At 41.7% G+C, this 20,367-nt stretch overlaps 1 protein-coding gene and 1 long non-coding RNA gene across 2 annotated transcripts in view; both read right to left on the reverse strand.

The window, feature by feature from the left end:
* LOC129349568 (uncharacterized) overlaps window positions 1-20,367 on the reverse strand; it is a 72,463-nt gene that overhangs the window by 13,054 nt on the left and 39,042 nt on the right. The gene's annotated exons all lie outside the window — the stretch shown is intronic.
* On the reverse strand, window positions 9,892-11,767 carry bhlhe23 (basic helix-loop-helix family, member e23). The gene has a single exon (XM_023278665.3). The coding sequence runs from the start codon at window positions 11,324-11,326 to the stop codon at window positions 10,643-10,645; it is 684 nt and encodes a 227-aa protein (XP_023134433.1). The 5' UTR covers window positions 11,327-11,767; the 3' UTR covers window positions 9,892-10,642.

Here is a 20,367-nt window from a genome sequence, read left to right on the forward strand (position 1 = left end):
TGTGTGTGCGTGCGCATTTACTTGCATTACTGATGTTGTGGGGACATAAAGCTGTTTACATCACCACATTGTGAGGACCCACAAAGTAAATTACTAAAAGATTTAAGGTTTGGCCTCAGTACTTATGGTTAGAGTAATTCAAGTGAATGTAAGTCAATGCAGTGTCCTCTGAAGTGATGGAAACATGACTCTGTGTGTGTGTGTTTTGGTGTGCATGTGTGTGCGTGTGTGTGTGTGTGTGTGTGTGTGTGTGTGTGTGTGTGCGTTAAAGAGGGATAATATAAATGTGTCCTGTGTAATTCCCCCGCTGGGATCACAAAACACAGTTTTTATTGTTTGCAATATTAATAGAAGAAAGATTATGATTGATGGGATTGGATTAGTGATATTTAGTGTTTTCATTCTCAAGCAGTAATAAATTAATTTGTTTATGAGCAGTGTCTTTTGAGGAAAAACATGTTTGTTTTTTTTTATGTGCAGCACGGCAGCACAGAGGCACCTGTATGGACATGTGGAACTGGAAATTAAGAGCAAAAACAGTTCATTTCCCACAGCTGATTGTGATACCATGTTCAGTTTACCATCATTTACGACAAAACAACAACAAAAAACAACAAACAGAGAAAAATCTCATTTTCATTCTGCATATTAAAGATAAAGAGACCAAAGAACAGATTAGAATTTTTGCTTTAAAAATTGCGAATGACTAAATTACCAAAGTAGCTGCTGATATGTTTTGGCAAAAAATACTAATCTATTACAGACGAAAAGTTGTCCTCTTGTTTTTAGGTTTGATTCGTTCCAGCCTGGCAATACTCAGTCCAGCCATCTGCAATATGAAATTCAATTTACAGACATTTAATCTAGACATTTTATTTTATCTTGACATTTTTATTTTTAGCCACCATCCAGACAATAACAATACCTCGCCCAAAAATATAAATGAAGACCAGATAATGTTAGTAGTGACAGAGCTACAGCTGTTAAGTGTTTCCTGCTGCAATGATTAAATTGTTAGAAATCAACAGAGGGACAGTAATGCATGAGTATTTAAAAGTTTGATCTGCTGTAATCCTGTGTAAACATGACATGTAGTTAAAACATGGTACACGCAAACTGATATTATCGGCCACAGATGAACTACTTCCAGAAAATTGTGTGTGTGTGTGTGTGTGTGTGTGTGTGTGTGTGTGTGTGTGTGTGTGTGTGTGTGTGTGTGTGTGTGTGTGTGTGTGTGTCAGCAACTCCTGGGCGGGCTTACTGTAAGAGGCACACTTCACATTACTGTTGCTCCACTTCACTTCCTGGGATAATCCTTGACACAACAGAGGGAACGGCAGGTGACCTGGACCAGCAGCGATACAGTATGGGGCTCCATTAACAAACACACACACGTATATGCACACATCGTCACACACACACAGAGCCATCCATTCATAAATAATATCAGTATGACCCTCCTTTCACCCCTCACTCTTTCCCTGCTCTTTATCTCCGCTTATGTGTCATATTTCTCTGTCTTTCCCTCCCCTCCTCAACTCTTAGCGAAACATATTGTAGCCCCGGCAGCCTGAGACGACACGGGTGTCATTCATCCACAGCCCCAAAGTCATCTCCTCCATTAACAGCACTGTCTAATTAAACCTGTAAATGACAAACACGTAGACACAAACACAGGCTGTGCTCTAATGGCCCACTGTAGCAGGAGACTGATGGGCAGCTGTCTCTTGTCCATCCTCCGCACAGATCAACCTTGAGACAGGAGACCTGAGGGACGACAATTGGACCACTGAGATAACACTGGAAGGTTAGCAGAGCATTGATAATGAATGACAGTAGCCTGGCAGTTAGATAAGCTAATTGATTCATTAGTTGAGAACAATATTGTCTTTTAACAAGGTGATGTTTTGAGTGCAGGACTTGGTGCGGTTCGCATGTGATTCCATCTCTTCCCAGATATTCACATCTGCAAAACAAAAACAGCAGGAGGAAACAAACAAGAGGTGTTTTTCTGTTGTTTGACCCCCCTGCACCAAAACACAATTGGAGAACAATAACGGCCTCCGGCAATCATATCCGGCGTTATTATCCTCTTATTTGTATTATGAAAAAGGAATAACAAGGTAGTGGAGCTGTGGCTTATCTCGAGCGCCTGTATTAACCACTGTAGGATTAGCATTAGCAACCAGAAGCTAACATCTTCACTCATAATGCTTCACTGGGAGGGTTACAAAAATCAAAAGTCTCTAAAAGTCACACTTTTTAATTTTTTTTTACTGAAAGAGAAAGACGGCTTTATTATGTAACATTTCTGCTGAAATGCCACCTCTCTTCACAATGCAGCATCTGTGTCTGTTTGTTTCTGTCTCTCTCTTTCAATCACTAAAATCACCCTCTTGTCTATTGTGGCATCCTGGAAACACACACACGCACACACACACACACACACACACAAATCCATTTCAATATTAGTATGAAAATGTTAGAAATTTTCAGAGGAATTATCCCTTCCACAAAACAGAATAAAAGCCCCTCTTATTCCCACTAATCCTTCAAAGACTGTGATATTACCTGATAGGATGTTGTACAGTGTGAATACTATCAACAAGACATGCTGAAAATAATGTAAGCAGGTCCCCACTGTGGAGATTAGAGTGAGCATGTTTCACTTCCAATTTATCTCTTCCCCAAAATGTAACGCCTCGTTTTTGTCTGGATTTCACCCTCACCATCACCCGTCTTCTTTTACTTCTACTGATTCCAGACTGAAATATAAACACTCTGTTTCGTGTCCTTTATCATGCTGCATCTAAAACAAAAATCCTGCTATAATTTGGCCAAGAAAAGGATTAATTAGTGAAAAGTGGTAAATAGTAAGAGAGTAATGGAGAAATAGTCTTTTTAGACTCACATTTTTGAACATTTAACACATTTGTAATTTTGAAACACGCTTGTAAAGGGAGGCTGTAGGGACGGTAATGTTGCTGTGTCTGTTGTTTTGGTCCAGAGTGTAATATTTCAACAACTGTTGGACTGAATACTGTGAAATGTTGAAGAAGTTTTCAGTGTTACGAGGCATTATAGCGACTTCTCCTTTTGTTCATGTTTTTATGCTGCCATTAAAAACTCATCTTATTACATTTATCTTGTTTCTTTAGTATTTATATCTTCTTGTGGACATGAAATTCTTTATGAATATCACATGCAGGCGTGTTCTGACCTTATTTGCCCCCTAAAATCATTTGATTTGCTCAAGTTCATTTTCCCACAATGCACAAACCAAAACATGTTTTGCACAGCAAAGTAAAGCAAATTAATTAAAAATAGTCACCTGCATAGCGGCTGAAAACTTGGCTGACTTCTGTGCACTAAACTAGTGTAACAAGGGAGCATCGTGTCATAGGAGAAAGTGCTCAGACGCATGTTTGTATTAATTGGTCCTAGAGAGGAAAATCCCAGAGGCTGAGCTGCAGGACACTCAAAGCCCCACAAGTCCAGCTCTTTCCTGCTCTACACGTATTGAACAGTGGAGTCGGGGGCTAAGAAGATTATCACAATGGGATGAAGAGTCCGTAAGAGCCTTTGTAGCCTCTGTGTTGCAGAAGTGCACTATGAAAGTTGTGACAGCACTCTCGAGCCCTTAAACTGCTTGACCTTAAAAGCTATGTTTATGAGCTTTCAAATAAAAAGCTTCAAGAAGAGAAGCGAATAAAGAAAAAAAAAACACACAACAGATGAAATGACAAAACAGCATTGTTAATTCTGCGCAGCGGCACTCCACAATGAGAAAACAGAAAAATAAATGTTGTCAGGTGGAGAAAAGGTGCCATCGAGATCACCTGAAGCAGTAGCGTCATTGTCTTATTTTCACTCAAAATGTAAAAAAATCCTTGATGCACCTTCACAGTTCAGCACAGGAGTATCGTGTGTGTGTGTGTGTGTGTGTGTGTGTGTGTGTGTGTGTGTGTGTGTGTGTGTGTGTCTGTGTGTGTGTGGGTGTGTGTGTGTGTGTGTGTGTGTGTGTGTGTGTCTGTGTGTGTCTGTGTGTGTGTGTGTGTGTGTGTGTGTGTGGGTGTGTGTGTGTGTGTGTGTGTGTGTGTGTGTAGGTGTGTGTGTGCGCGTGTGAGCGACTGAAGCATTGAAATGACATGAAGAGTTATTTGGGCTGTAATGAAGCTGCTTAATGAAATCAGTGCCCTTGAAAGTTCTTCATCAATTCTAGCTCCCTTGCTCACTTGCTTGCACTCCACCATTCCGGCCTGTCAGCTAATCCACGTGCGCGACACAATATTAATTAAACACAGCGTTTCCTGAAGTACTTAAGTGAAGCGCTATCATTGATAATGAGCAGGTTTAAAGGAGTCACATCCCTCCAAAATTACTTTTTAAACCGGCCTTATTAAGCAGAAAATGAGGCCCAAATCAGCCTACAAGCTCCTCATTAAAAGCCACTGATCCTTGGCCACGCGCATGTTCCAATGGTTTTAATTAGGCTAGTGCAAGATCGTCGGCGACAGGAAGTGCCATTAATCTTGTCTTTTCATCCGGGGGTTGGGGGGGTGGGTGGGAAGTGTATGTGTGTGTGGGGGGTGTACAGCATGTTGTAGAATGGCGCTCCAGCCCGGGCCCAGTGGAGCCTCAAACAGTCCAACAAGAGGAGAATTAGTAGAACGAAGCGACACACTTTAAATTGTTCTTCGTTTGTGTAGAAAGTGATGGAAACATACAGCGTCACACTTTCCCCCTCTGCTCCAACCTCTGGTATCACTTTGTAGCTACAATCCAGTGCTCGCTGTTCGAATGCATCACCAGCCACACACACACACACACACACACACACACACTTTCACACACACAAAAAGACAGGATGAAATGTGTCTTCATTTTCTCTGTGTGTGTTTATGAGTTGCGCTGGCTGTAGAGGATGGTCCCGGCCCTTCCTGTCACACCATCTCCGCATGGAGGATTATGGATGGCCAATTACATCGCTTTTGTCATTAATTAATGAGGATAACGAGCTCCCCCTGCTCCCCACAAAACCATGGTGCTCCTCAGCTGGTACTGAGCAGGGAGAGGGGTGCTGGGCCCCTGTGTGAGTCTATGTATGTGTGTGTGTGTGTGTGTGTGTGTGTGTGTGTGTGTGTGTGTGTGTGTGTGTGTGTGTGTGTGTGTGTGTGTGTGTGTGTGTGTGTGTGTGTGTTGGCTTGCATTTGTCTTGTTGTGCGGACACGAGAGTGTTTCGACAGTTTGTGAGCAGCTGCCTCCCTCACACTTGTTAAATTTAAGGGTGAAGAGCTGGTTTAAGGTTAAAGTAATAGTCAGAGTTGTAGTGTGTGTGTGTGCGTGTGTGTGCGTGTGTGTGCGTGTGTGTAAACGAGCTACAGCGAGAAAAAAAAGGAAATGCTAGTCTATGTATGTGAGAGGAGGAGGTTATAGTATGTACCAAAGGCTCAACACAGAGATGATTGTTGACCCCAGGGCTTTGCATGTACATTTGTCCAGTGAGCTGAGGTGTGTTTGTGTTGTGTGTATGTGTGTGTGTGTATATGTGTGAGTGTTTGCTCACCACCAGTCTTGTATCTGTGGGGCCATTACAGAGATTAGGCAGCGCTACAATAACGGATGCCCCCGTTTGTCAGCTCATATTCTCTGTCAAGACAACAAGCTAAAAGAGAAAGAGTGAGTATGATGAGCACGGTGATAGGAAAAGGGGGAGGGACGGTGGGAGGAGAGGAGGAGAGACATGGAGGCATGTTCACAGGAGGAAAGAGGAGGAGGAGGAGAAAACAGAGGCTTCAACAAAGTGGAGGGGAAGTCTTGAAACAAAAACGGTCGCTTGAGAATAGAGACGGCCTGAGATCTACTGCCTCATAAGCCTCATCCACTCAAAAGGAGCACCTGTGAGGGATAACTGCAGCCCTGAATAGGACATCATATTCAACAATGGCTCAGACTGTTGTCATCCAGTGCTGCCTATCCCTCCTCCATCTCCTCTCCCTCCCACCAGGCCCAATTTGGCCCCTGCCACACTGTCTGGGTCTACCATGCGTGGTGTCAGGTGCCTTGTGGCGATAGGCAAAACGCTTTGCATGGCTGCCATGTTTCGAGGGTTTTTCAGCCATATGAGCACAAAACACAGGCAGACACGCACACACACATGCTTACACACAATGCAAAAACACACAGACACATACAAATAGACATCCCCTCTCCAACCCCCTCCTCTTTGGACGTCTGATTAACGAATGAAGGGCCCCGGCCCATCCTGCTGCACTTGCAGCAACGTCGCCCTGAATCACATGGCTCCTCGGAACCAACTGACTCACCCGCTCATTGCTTCCGACAAGGCGGGACTGGGAGGGACGACGAAGTGTGATGTCATAGCGAAGCAGGGAAGTTGTGGGGGTCCACGGACGGGTGGGAGAGGGGGAGATGCGTCCTTACAGTGCCACCGCCGGCACTCTCATCTCCTCAGCACCACTTCTCTTTTTCCATGTCCTCTGCCCTCTGTTTACCACCTCACACACTGATGAACCCCCTCCCACAACACGCACACATGAGCACTGCAACTGACTTGTCTTGGTCTATTGTTTATCTCACATCCCCACCCTTTCCCCCCTTTTGTGAACCTGCTCAAAAAACAAGCCCTCTTATGCCACGTCACATCTAACGCCTCGACTATGCCTCTGTCAGCAAATTTTAATGAAAAGAAAAAATCTCCAACATTTTATAAACCCCTTGGTCCCCCACTATAAGCATAATCAAACTTGAAGTATGTTCATTTTCCTTCAAGGCCCCTGTTGTAAGTACAATCTGTGTGTGTGAGATAGAGTGCTACAATGTGCATCAGACACATGAGCTTGCACATGGAGAGAACTTAATTAGAGAAAGCAGCGCTGTCAGATGCATTAGGCTGAGGTACGCACTTAAGGGCATATGGTTTTAGTAGTATACCATCGGGTTGGAGAAAAGCACACAAACATACCTCAAAGCTCCGAGCCATGCTAATGAAATCACTCCCTTTCTATCCCACTGAGAGCAAACACAAATGTTTACAGACATCACACAGTCTGTCCGTACTCCTGCAGCACACTGGGCTGTCGTGAGAGTGGTAGAAGCACTAACTGTGCTGCAGCGGGTTTGTCTCAATAAAGACACTGTCAACAAGCGATGAAAGGTGAGAACAGGCAGCAAGATGTCACTCTATTATAGCTCTATTTTAACGGACAATTTATTTTATTTTGTCATTTTAACCTGTACTTCAATGTCCTTTAAAATTGTCTTTTAACAGCTTGCATGCATTATAATTTAGCATTTTATAACACTTTAAAATCAACAATGCAGCTATAAATTGACAGATTAAATAATGTTTATCTGTAGTGCTCCTACTACCTGTTTGAAAAATTGCCTTTGTGAGAAGCACACAGAAATGACGCAGATTAAAATGCATCTTTTATTTTTTACACTCTGTGTGTGTGAGGTGACTCCCCACTCTGCTGGTAGAGCAGATCACTCAGATGCAACCGGAATGCATTTGTTGTATATTCTAAGCAAACGTAACTGTCTTTCCATGTGCTGCATTTAAAACTTGAATTGGTAACTTTAAATATTGTTTTATAATTACAGAAGTCTTTCAGAAAGGCTCATTTTGTTTTTGTTTTTTACACCATGATACAGATGGCAAACCTTTTAACACTGCCCAGGGCATATTCAGGCATTGATCTGTTTTCTGTGTTGCGTTCACAAATTAATGCATTTGCATGATTCTAACTCTATTGACAAAAAAATTATAATCTTCATGTTTTTGTTTTACCAGTTTGTTTGGGGTTTTTTTTGCTGTGTGTTAAACACAATTAACTGAGTTTCTAAACCAATTTCCTTTAGCAAAGCATCAAGTTATATTTATCTGATATTGCACTAGAATGCAAATGCTATAAGTGAAATTAATTGTATATTAACTGAAAATAAATTGAAATGATATAATTTGCACCTCTCTGCCATCAAGTTAAATGAGCACTCAACACATGCTTCAGCATCAACACTCTTGGTACTAAGCATGCTTTACCACTTTTTACATCTTCAAATTTAGGTTTACAGTAAAGAAAATATGAAACACATTAACAAAATGTAATAATGCACTAATCTACAAAATTGTCCTCATCATAAGGGCAGATAATTGACGATTTTATGTACACTCCATTCACTGCTGGAAGGTTTAAGGACCAGAAAGTATGTGACCTGCAAAATCACAAATCTGTCTCAATGTATAGATAGCCAGCATGCCAAAGGACACGCTGCCACCAAGCACACTGACGGCAATTAAGATAATAATGTGACACAATAAAACATATATCTGAGCAGCTCGACATCACAGGCCTATAGGGAGAAAAAAGTGACCACCCAGCCACCCGTACACAAAAGCCACCATCTCATTTATGACAATTAGGCTGTACAGAGACTGATGGAGTGCAGGGCCCGAGTCCGCACATCATTGGCAGCATTTGTCACATTTCATCCCTGCTGCCCTGACTGTCTCGTGGGGCCTCAGACGAGGCATGTGTCATCAGAGGGCCAATTTAAGATGCCATGGGTGGCCTGTTGTTGTGACATGTTTCTAAATTGTTGGAGAGAGACTGCGGTAGATCACTTAGTGAGTCTCTGACTTGCGCAAACAGACTGGCTCTAATGTAAATGTGATCTAATGCATTCTTAAACAGTTTGTGTTTAGTATGAACACAAACATTAACGCACAGATGAATGAAAAGCACCTGTGAGATTTAAAGCAATGATATCTTAAGGCTTAGCTCAGGATTGCAAAAAGTGGATGCTGTTAATCACAAAATTATCCAACTTTGCAAAGTGGTTGTGATGGGAAAAGCATATAATCCGTGCAAAGGCAGCGTAATTTAATTCAGTACAACTTCACTGGAAATTAATAGCTCATCTCTACTGTAAATTGTAGGCTACAGATACACTTAAATTCTGTTTTGTTAAGTAATGTGCTTTTATTTAAACCAAGAAAAATCCCAAACTGAAATATATTGATGAACTACAAAGATTAACACTAAAATCAGTGTTGCACCCTGCAGACAAACATGAACAAAGGTCGATCAAGTGTCATTTTGCAGGTAAAGGTGCCTGCTGACAGAAATATAAAAACAATCAAAGACAAAGGAACCACAGCCAGGAATGCACTTCAAACATAAACGGCACATTTTATATGTATATATTTACACGCCCTCCTCTAAATGCATCCACGACCCAACCTGCAAACGAAAACGGGCCCAGTAACGCTCACTGAATTAAGCCTAGCAAAGAGACAGGGGCAGAAATCGTGTTAATAGCTGTCCAGGGTATAAGAGCCCGCCAAGGAAAGCCTGCAATCACCCAAATACCCAGAGACAGGTCGTGGGTGCCCCGGGCGGCTCTTGCGCCCTTCCCCTCAGCGCCACCGACCCCACTGCGTGCCAAACGGGCCCCACCAGCCTCACTGAGCTCATTAAGACCCATCTCTTCATGTCAGAGGCTTCTCGTGCAAGAAAAGAAAGTTGCCAACTCATTTTTTAGGCGGGTCACTTAGAGGGTGAGAAGTGGAAATCATTTTCGCAGCGTGAGATCTGATTTTCAGATATTGCAGTGGCAGCAATTTACGGATAATTTCCATTTACGGTTAATTTTACGCATTTTTTGCGTAAAGTGGATACGATTTGGGTGTTTCCTAAACTACAACAAATCTTTTCCATAGTATAATGACAAGCAAAAGGAAAGTGTGAGTGAAAAGTCTATTTAAAGAAGATATATTTTCGTCTGCAATGCTTTCTATCTTTTAAGTGCATATTAAAAAGGTGCATATAAAGCTGTCAAGCTGTTGTGGAAATGAAGCAAACCGGGTCCGAGCATAGATATGTGTTTTAATTATAAAGACATATAAACAATATATGAAATCCATGTTTGCAACACAACCAAAAACGCTCCTTTCAGTTCATAGGCTGTTAATTATATAACCATTAGTATAACCGGGCTTGAAGCAAGTGATTTTCTTTTTTCAACGTTGTACAATACAATCATGTGAAATGTGCAATCACTTAAAATAAAAAAACGAACAAACTCGTCAACACATCGTATCAGAAAATATATCAGCCAACATCACATCAGATTTTTTTTTTTATCCCCCACATAGCATCATACAAGTCAGTCAATGGAAGTCTTCTCATGAATTCCTGTTTCAAATCTAAAAATCCAGATTAGGTCGCATTTCTTGGCATTTCTACTTGTTGTGTTGTTGTTGTTGTTGAATGTTGCATAGATTACAAATGAGAGCTGGAAAAAGAAAATTTTACCCAGAATTTGGCCTGTAGTGTCTGCAACTACGAGCGACAGAAAGTAACAAGGGGGAACAGGAAGGCCTAACAGTTCATTTTCTATGTAGCGTTTGTTAAGTCTGGATGAAACATCGCAAGTATAATTACTTAACCATATCTTAAGATTATGCATTAGACTAAAAATCGTTTTATTTTTCCACAGAATGATTTTTTAAAAATAACTAGAGTGGGAGAAAGAGAGAGAGAGAGCGCGCGAGAGCAAGAGAGAGAGACATGGGTGCAGTAAAGGTAAAAGTTCTGGAAAGAGAGTTAAAACCAAATCAAGGCTTGTCGTTACAGTGTTTGAAGAGACTCGACGGTGCCCCGGAATAAGTAGTGCACTTTTCGGCACAGGTGGCGAGTGCGGAGCCCGAGAAGGGGTAGACGGCAGCCTGTCCAAAGGGCGCCAGGGCGGTGGGGATCGGTGAGGTTATGGTCTGTCCCTGGTTCAGATACGCCACCAGCCGCCTCATCTCCTCCAGAGCCTGAGCCTGCATGAGGATGTAGTTCTTGGCCAGGAGGAGGGTGGCTATTTTGGAGAGTTTTCTCACCGAGGGGCTGTGGGCGTAGGGAATAACGGCGCGCAGGCCGTCCAGCGCGTCGTTCAGGTCGTGCATCCTCCTCCTCTCCCGGGCGTTGATGCTGAGCCGCAGGGACCGCTGCTCCTTGGACTTCTTGGCCAGGGGCCCCCCGGGCTTGTCGTCCCCGAAAGACGAGCCCCTCTTCCGGGAGTCCAGCGAGTCGAAGCCGTCCTCGTCGTCGCTCGTGTGCTCCCCGCCGCTCTCGTTGGACTTCGCGGTCTGCCCGGAGAGGAAGTCGGTGGCCGGCGTGAGCGGGAACCGGCCGGGACTTCCAGCACCATGGCCAGCGCCAAACCCGAAGGCTGACTGGCCGTAGCGCTGCGTCAGGTCGAGGAGCGCGTCATTGCTGATGGACTTGAGCAGGTTCTCTTCGCTGGCGTTCATTTTCTCTCTTCCAGAGCAGATTCGGAACCAGGAAAAGTCTACTCTTCTTCTCCTGCTTTTTGTTTTTTTGTTCTCCTTTTCTTGTCTTTTGTTTTGAAAGCTCGTACTCACGTCTTTCCAAGAGTTGCCGTTTTCTAGGAGTTCCTCTCTTCTTCCCTTTCCTCTGTCAGCGCAGTGACTCTTCAAGAAGGAGGCTGTGAGTCTGAAGCTGAGCCTCTACATGCGTTCACCTCCTCTGTGCACTGCGCTCCCCCCTTGTTGCGCGCATAGCCCACGTTCAGCAACACTTCTCTAATTGTGCTCGGCGAGACCGGAGCTGCTCGTGTGTCCCCCCGTTTTTTTTTTCTCTTCTTCTCTTTTCTCTTTTCCTACAGTCGCCTTTCCTCCTCTCTCTCGTGTCTTCCTTGCCCTCCCTCGCCTTGGGCAGATTGTGACTGGCGTTCTGCCCTGCTCGCAAGTTAGTAGGAGCACGCGGCCCGCCGGGATTATCTGCCCGTCCAATCAGGGGGGCGTTTTAATTAACTCGCAGAAGAGCGCAGGTCTGCTCCCAGTTTCAATCATCAAGTGAGAACTGCAACGCAAACTGACACGCAGCCCAGTTGTGTCTGTTACTGCCCCGTCCACTATATAATATACATAGATATATATATAGAGAGAGAGAGAAAGAGGGAACCATCATGTATAGATTGTCTAACCAGGACGCAGAGGTCACCTGCTTTTTGGGAGATTGCGCACAAAAAACACAAGCAGCCTTCTCACCTGTGTGGAGATCACAAAGTGAGCGATGAGGTTGAGGTGCAGAAACACTCTGACAGGACATGTGGATGTGGTGAGGTCTCGGGATGTGACGTCCAGATTCCATTTTTTTGTTGCGACCTAACGTTTTTGTGGAGTAGATAATTAGACCTGATGACAGGACAGACAGAAACCTTGATTTTTAGGTGACAGCTTGCAGCTTGATTCGGACAGATCCCGCTAAGAGTAAACTTCTACAGAAACTCCTCACATTTTGTGCAAGCAGGGTCAGCTGCAAAATTCTCAGGTTCACCTCAGAAGTTGCATCTTACACTGGTCGGGCAGCGATTTGGCAAAAGACGAGCAAACAGTGCATCATGGAAACTACATTTTAGGAAAACATTAAAGTATTTGAAAGCTGTCATGATTAAAGGTGCCACCTTAAAGAAAAATAAAGGCAACTGATTCCATCCCTGTGAACTCAAAACCCTCACAGCAGCATCAAAGGTCAATAGTAGTTCTTAATATTACCCCATAAATATAACACGAGTCATAAAATCAGTCTTGTGTTGCATGTGAAACATCTCCTAAGGTTAAGAAACAGGTGTCCTGACTACCACTAGTGAAGCAACTTAATAGTGAAGACAAGGATGCCACGGTGTGTCCAGTGTGGAGCATTACACCAGCAAGAGGTCTCCTGTGATAAACCACAGCTCCACGTTCAGTCCAACTCTCTGCATGACTCTGTTTGTGTGATGGTGCCACCCTGTGGAGGAAGCTAGAAATGCTACACATCAGTGAATAGCAGCTTGGTGAGGGTCTTAAGTGATTTGGGGTTTGTTTGTTGTTTTTTTTTTTGAGATTTTGAGAGGTTTTGATTCCATTCGGTTGTTATTCTTGAGGTCATATGAAGTGTTTGGAGGATTTCTGAAGCCGACCTCTGCCTCCGCACAAAAAACCATCAGTGTGTTTTACTTTTTGTCACTTCACTTGGATGTTTGACCTTTGCTGTGCAGAATGATGCAGAGTTTGATGCTAGAGGGGCTGTTTTCACCTTCATCTGCTGAAGGGGAAAAGCTTTTCTCTTCTCACCTTAAATCTGAGTGCAAAGTGTGCCGTTCTAATCATATGCAAATGTAATCGCCGTCATGCGTTTGACAGATGGTGTTATTATGTTCCTGTTAATATTATTATTATGTTGCCTTATACTGCCTTGAAAAGACTCTAATAAAACTGTGATTACAGACTTCTATTAAAACTGACACATACTATTAATTGGCATTTGGTGTATAATGACTTAACTATTTAGCTGTGGATTAAGCTGTTATTCTGATTTAATGCAGCTGTGGTCAAATATTTTCAATAGTGGTTGATTTTTGTTGTATTTTGATGCATTTAATACAATTTATGTTTGTGTGACGAAAACACCGTGGAAAAACATTAAGTAACTGGAGTAAATATCCAAGAACATACAATAGAAGATGAACGGGCTCATTTAGGAGTGATCCGTAACAACTGGTCAAAAGATATAGGTGACAACAAAGGTGTGAATTCATGAATAAAGCAGCTGATCGAAACAGCCAATATGACATTAAAACACGCACAAACAAAGCTAACCAACATACAAAATTCCAAAGACATGGATTTGTGAACAATATGCAAGAAATTTGGAATTCAGCGAAATGTTCATGCAAAAATATAAACATAGATACACTTAGGTATAGATTGTGGTCTGATGTAGTTACGCAGAGAACAGCAACAAAAAGCAACAGATTGTTCTAATGTTGATTTTTTTTTATAGTAAGAGAAGCACCAGGAATATTTATAATATTTCTGTCACTCAGTAAGTTCTCATGGTGTGACAGTGATCTACTAATATCAGGACCCTAAAAATGGGGAAGTTAAATGGAGTTCAACCATTATTCATTTAATTTATTTATCTTTATCTGTATCTTTCCTGCTGTGACAAACCAAAATGTAAAAGAAAAAGGTACAACTTCACAGAACACGAGGGTTTTTCACATATTGAAAAGATAAAGGTTGTAGCTACAATACACAGATTCTCATTTTTGAGTTCAAAAAGTGAGATCAGGCAAAACTGTACAATCCCTCTGCTGCACAAACGTTAATGTTCTGTTCTGATCATGCAGAGTCTGCCTAATGTAGATGTTAAAGAAGAGGAAGAAGAATTGAAAACACTACATGCTGCTGCATTACATTTTATAAAGCAGCTATTTTATTATTGATTGGTGATTTAAAAAAAAACAACAGAACTCATGTCATGAGTTTTGTCTGTCAGTGTAGCTACAAATACAACACACTCCACTGCAGCAGCATCTTTCTGCACCATGTGATGGTTTTATTTTCTGATACTCAAAGGTGAATGTATGATACTTTAGCCAGCAGATGGCAGAAAAGTCCAAGAATTGAGAGAATACTTGGATCACATTAAAATGGACATCACAATGTTTGTGGTAAGCATAATTTAGTATTTTTTTGGTGTCACTTTTGGTGATTGGGGTCAGCTAATTCTATTCATTTGATATATAATCATGTTAATCCAGCTGTGCAACAGTCTAAAAATCTTTTCGTAAACAAGATATATACAAACTAAAAGCTTCACTATGTGCACCTTTTTAAAACAATCAATATTACTAACTTTTAAACTACCCTCTAGGGTAAGAAATGTGCCAAGTGCATGCAGTAAAGGTACAGTTGTGCTTCTCAGTCCACTGAGATCACATCCCCTAGTGTTCAGCTCACAGCACTACATGGAGTCGTCACCTTTTTTTTTTTTCCCCTGGCAGGACTGGGCGCTAAAAGCTTCTGATTCACAGAATGGAAGAAATGCAAAAGTGTCAACACACCAACTAATAATACATGATGCTTTTAAATCCTATGCTGCGGCTCCGTGTCGCCATGGCAACTGCAGCCTCAGCTGCCATGCAATGGTGGCATACAACATTCAGCTGTGACTGTGTGCTGAGAGGAGGCCCTCACATTGCAGTGAGAGGAGAGGGCCACCACGGGGCAGGAAAGTATTTTCTATTTGCTGTGATTTCGGCTGCAGTCGCATTTGACGGGAACAATGCATGTGTGCATGCGGACATGTGCGTGTTCATGCGTGCATGTGTGCAGATAAGCAGCTGCAAGCATCCAGAATGTGCATATACACTGGCACCCTTCCACCTGCTATTTTTGCTCCTTGTATCGTGGATGCAGTGGAATGAGAGTATTATCTGAGAATATTTGTTAGGGTTATCTGAGGCTGATATTCAAAGTTACACCAGGTCTTCATTACTGCTAACATGTTGTATATGAAGCCCCAGCAGGATCCACACGAGAGTTTTTCTCTTCAGGCTGTCTTTTATATCCTAATTTTCAGCACTACTCTTTCTGTCTGACTCACCCCCCCTTTCTCTCTCTCTCTCTCTCTCTCTCCCACACACACACACACACACACACACACACACACACACACACACACACACACACACACACACACACACACACACACACACACACACACACACACACACACACACACACACACACACACACACACACACACACACACACACACACACATCAAAGTGCTGCTCTGAGTAAAGATGGAACAGGCTCCTTTGATCTCTCCCTGCCGACTCTGATTAATGTGTGGATTTACAGTGCAGACCTACAGGGACCTGGCAGCCAAGACAACCCTCTGCTGCACTGGAATCTAGTTTTCATTGCAAATAATTACAACCCCTTTATTTTATTCACTGCTCCAATCATGATGCTTTCAGTAAAAGCCACTCATGAAACAAACCCAAGCCTCTCTCAACCTTAAGCACCCAAATCTCCAAAACCTCACCGCTGTCACAAATCACAGGACACTATACATGCCATACCTGCCCAATCAGAGAGATTACACTAAGTTTCTGTTTTGCAAAGCCTTTGCCTTCGAATCAAAACACTTAGTTACATCTCAGAATAGATGAGAAGTTAGTGAGCTCGAGATAGCTGTGATCAGTGCGGTACATGTTTAATTCAGCCGCTCTTGGCAGTCATTTGAAATGGTGGGTACAGTGTTGGTGTTTGGTGCGAGGCTTGCTGACAAAAAAACGGAGCGAATGTTGGAGAAATTTAGCATCGAGCATCAAAGGAAGTGTTTGCAGAGCACACATTGCACATTGTACTTTGTGCGTTGCCCATTGCACCCACGTTTCATCACAAGCCAAGCCCAAATAAGTAAACAAAGTGCCCACTCTTGACTTTGTCTTCGTTCTTTTTACCCCCATAATTCTGTCCTCCATGTCTCCCCTTACTCCCACCACATCTCTCTCTCTCTCTCCATTTTTTTGTCTCCCTTCACTGCAGTGCAATGCAGATATTTCACAGGGTGGAGGTATGGTAGAGATAGGCGGGGTCCCATGAATAATTGTTGAAGATATTTTTACTCTGACCCACTTTGGAGTCCCTTTCGCCCCCCTTAAAGGTGCCGCAGCCTTATTCTGTATTAAGTCAACATAGGATGTTTAAATTAGTGCCACAAAAGAAAAAAGTAAAAAAAAAAAAATGGAGCAAATTCACAAGTGAGTTGTGTGGTCTCAGCTCTGAAATGCGTCTCCTGGGCTTTCCAAGGACCTGTGTCCAATATCACCACAACGACCCCTCACCATCTTTACTGACAGATACCTCAGACTTCCTGAAAAACATAAAGTGACCTTCCAGTCTTGCAATACTTGACTCCACAAACAGTGAATTGTTTAAAGTAGAGCTGTTCACTGAATATATGGATGCGTCTTTAGCAGTGAAACCTCAAAATTACCTGACAATAAGGGCGTAAAGGAGTATTATATTGTCTTGGTTACATAAAACTGACAGCTGATAAATGCTTTGATGCTACATGTGATTTTTTTTTCACCTTACAGTAGCAAAATATTTTCAAAAAAAAAAAAAACAACGTGGAAAACATACATTAATACTAACAGGTGCTCACAGTCGTCTATCAACCAAACAGGAGGAGCAAGTCTCGCCACAGTCTGCAGGCAGCCAGGAATAGTATCCTCAGGCACCAAATCTACTGTCTGTCCATGAACAAGCCCAAAAAGCTTCCAAGCGGTCTTTTCAGTGCTCTTTGGCCTGAGATTGGCATGTGGGCAAGCACTGAGCATCGTGAGTTCATACGAGAGCTGGTAGCAGCTGAGTTAAGTCAGGCTGAGTTGTGTAAACAGGTTTTTTAGAGCTGAATGATCTCATCAGCGAGCGCATACAGCGACGGTAAACCTCGAGGGGGAAAACGTGATTCAGTCAGTGACCACCTGCACTGCTTAAAACAAGCTTAACTCTGTATGTCACACAATACTCGATTGAGTTGGTAATAATGCTTAAGGTTGTAATGCTTCTGTTTTGACGCTAGCGGTTAGTAAAAGCCAAACTAGAAAGAGCTTTTGTTAGTGTCTTTGGAGGGCGTGCATATAGCTTTCTTAACAAAGAATCAGTGCAAAAGATTTGTTTGTTGCTGCATTTTAGGTGATAGTTAAACAGTTTCTGAGTGCCTGTCAGTGCTCATAAACATTTTTGCATACTTTTATTGTCTCCAATTTATTTTCTGTTTGTGCTGCTGTCATAAAGATTTGTAAGATAGATGTTTGTTTATTTACTGGAGAAAATGACACAGGAGTAAAATCAAGATAATATCACACCAAGTAAAACACTAAGTTACATAAATTATTAGCTTCACTGACATATTAATATCTATACTGAAACATAGCTGAAACCAAGAAAGTTGAATGTTTGATTTGGATTAACATGATGCATATGAAGGGAATATGACACCCAAATGTTCTGGCATAAAACGGACTGAGCCGACAGAAGACAGTGAGAATCAGAGCAGAGCACTGCGGCAGCATAAAAAGAAAACACAACTGCTTACTAATGGTTTTGCTGGCTTTAGCAGACGACATCACATCAACCCAATCTTGGCTTCTCACTGTTGGCTCCCTGTTTGGTTTTGAATTGACTTTACTGATCACTTTTAAGGCTGCCTGGGTCTGACTCCAAGCTACATAGCAGAATTATTGACCCTGAGATCCTCAACTGAGGCCCCTCTGGCTGTTCTACAGTTGAGACTTAAATCTAAAGGTGACCATGTTTTTGCCATCGAGGCCCCTCGGTTTTGGAACAGCCTGGCTGAGAGGATAAGGCTCACAGAATTAGAGACTTCTTGTAAATCAGGTCTTGAAATCCATTTTTATAGACATGCTTTAATGTTGTGTCATTTTTACTGGTTAATAAGCGTTTCATTGCTTCTATTATTTCATTTGCATTCATTTATGTTGAGATATTGCATTTTGTATTGTTGCATCTGTCAACCTGCTGTTTAGCTTAATTTTAAATACATCATTATTATTGTTGGTGTTTATGTATTTTCTCGAGTGCCTTTGAAATGTGATGCAAGAAATGAATCGGCAGTTAAATAAGTGACTACAAACCTTTCTGTGTAACAAACAAAACAAAGCTTGCAGAAAGAGCCACGGTAACAGAAAGAGTTGTGGTGTGATGACTGTTGAAGACAGGCAAGCAAGAAGGCATTAATCTAAACAATTTTGAAAGCTTTTTGTATACTGGATAAAATGGTTTGATCCAGTAACCGAATGAATTGCAAATTGAAATAAAATTGCACATAAACAGAGCCTTAACATTATGGGATTAAGAATGATCCATTATTGGTTACATAATAATGTGTGAACCGATTAGACAAACAAGTCACTGCAGAAATGATCTCAGTGAGAACCGATACACATGATATGCAGGGGTGACTTGGCCTTTTCTTTTTTTTTTTAAAAAAAAAGTTCAGTCTCTGATAAGGACATTTGTGAAATAATGGTTTCCAACATCATTCAGGCATCCTGATTCTTTTCCATGGAAGCCAAGTTCCTCTGACTGATACAGGCACCTTGTGTTAGTCAACAAGCTGAAGCCTCACCATGACAGACACGCACCACAAACTGGATTTGGATTTGAAACCATTAAAGATTTTCAGGTGAAAAAAGAATGCCTTTGTTGTGGGAGAGTGGAAAAAACAAAAATCATTGAGTCAATATCCAATATCTGTTTGCAAAGCCAATGAAAACATCTGCATACAGAAAAGTGTCTGGTTTTAGCTGTTAGCATTCACTGTTCCGGCTGCAGGTTAATGATAGATTTGTTGCATATTGGTTTGATAACATATGTTCAATTTTAGCACATGTAATACTGTATAAAAGATATTCCTATAATGATTCGTAAAAAGCTAAACAATACTTCAAAATCACTGAAAATATTTTTCAACACTTGGGAAAACATTACTCAATACCACTCGCAAATAAAAGTTTATATAAGGAGAAAAACTGAAAGCAGAAGCCAGAGGGATGTAGTACAAACCAAGGTCAACATAGCCATACTTTCTTTAGCTGTCTCAACAAAACCTAAAACCCAAATCAACTATAATCAGTATCACAACAATTATTAACTTTCTCCCAGATTTTTTCATCATTCTCTCTGAGCGCTGTCTTAAAAGGGGTATTTGTCTTGTCTAATTGTCATTAGACCCTGTTTCTGTCAAAATCACGTCTCAAATAAGAGGAGCAGGTTGTTATAATCAAGATCTATGAGAATTTTCTTTTTTTTTTCTTTACAAGAAAAAAACGCCATCTTTGCAAATGCTGCAAGAGAGAAATACTGGTAAGAAATTGTTAATGATGTTAATTAATATATTTATTTTACCACTCAGCTCACTATCAGTGCAGCCACTTATTTAAAACATGTTAGCTGCACATTAGAGCTCTGAAACTTTAAACCTCATACATTTAAACATGATACTGAAGAAGTGCATTAAGGTCTGACACTGGCCCATCATGAAGAGTATGTGGAAAGCATTTTAGCTTTGGACAAATCAAAGCGAAATAAATGCTACAGATTGAATAATTTATAGACTAACACCAAAAGACAAATCAATGTTTTAATCTGTGTTTTACTAGCAGCAAATAAACATTTATTCATTTTCTGCATCACTATCTGGATGCAAGTGATTTCCAATGACAACACGATGTGTATAGTTTGCGCTACTGTAACTGCACCGTTTGGTTCAGTGGTATTAGAAACATACAACAGATGAAGATTTAATGTTTTCCCTCAGCTGAAAATCTCTATTGCTCATAGAGAATGTCGTCAGAAAAAGGACTAACAAAAGGATTACAGCTAATTTAAATCCCAAAGTGCGAACATTACCTCCTCTGGAGCAGGTTAGGTGTGCAGCACGAGTTACCATGGTGATCTAG

The sequence above is a fragment of the Amphiprion ocellaris genome, chromosome 8 (assembly GCF_022539595.1).
Source record: "Amphiprion ocellaris isolate individual 3 ecotype Okinawa chromosome 8, ASM2253959v1, whole genome shotgun sequence".
In the NCBI taxonomy this organism is placed as follows: domain Eukaryota; kingdom Metazoa; phylum Chordata; class Actinopteri; family Pomacentridae; genus Amphiprion; species Amphiprion ocellaris.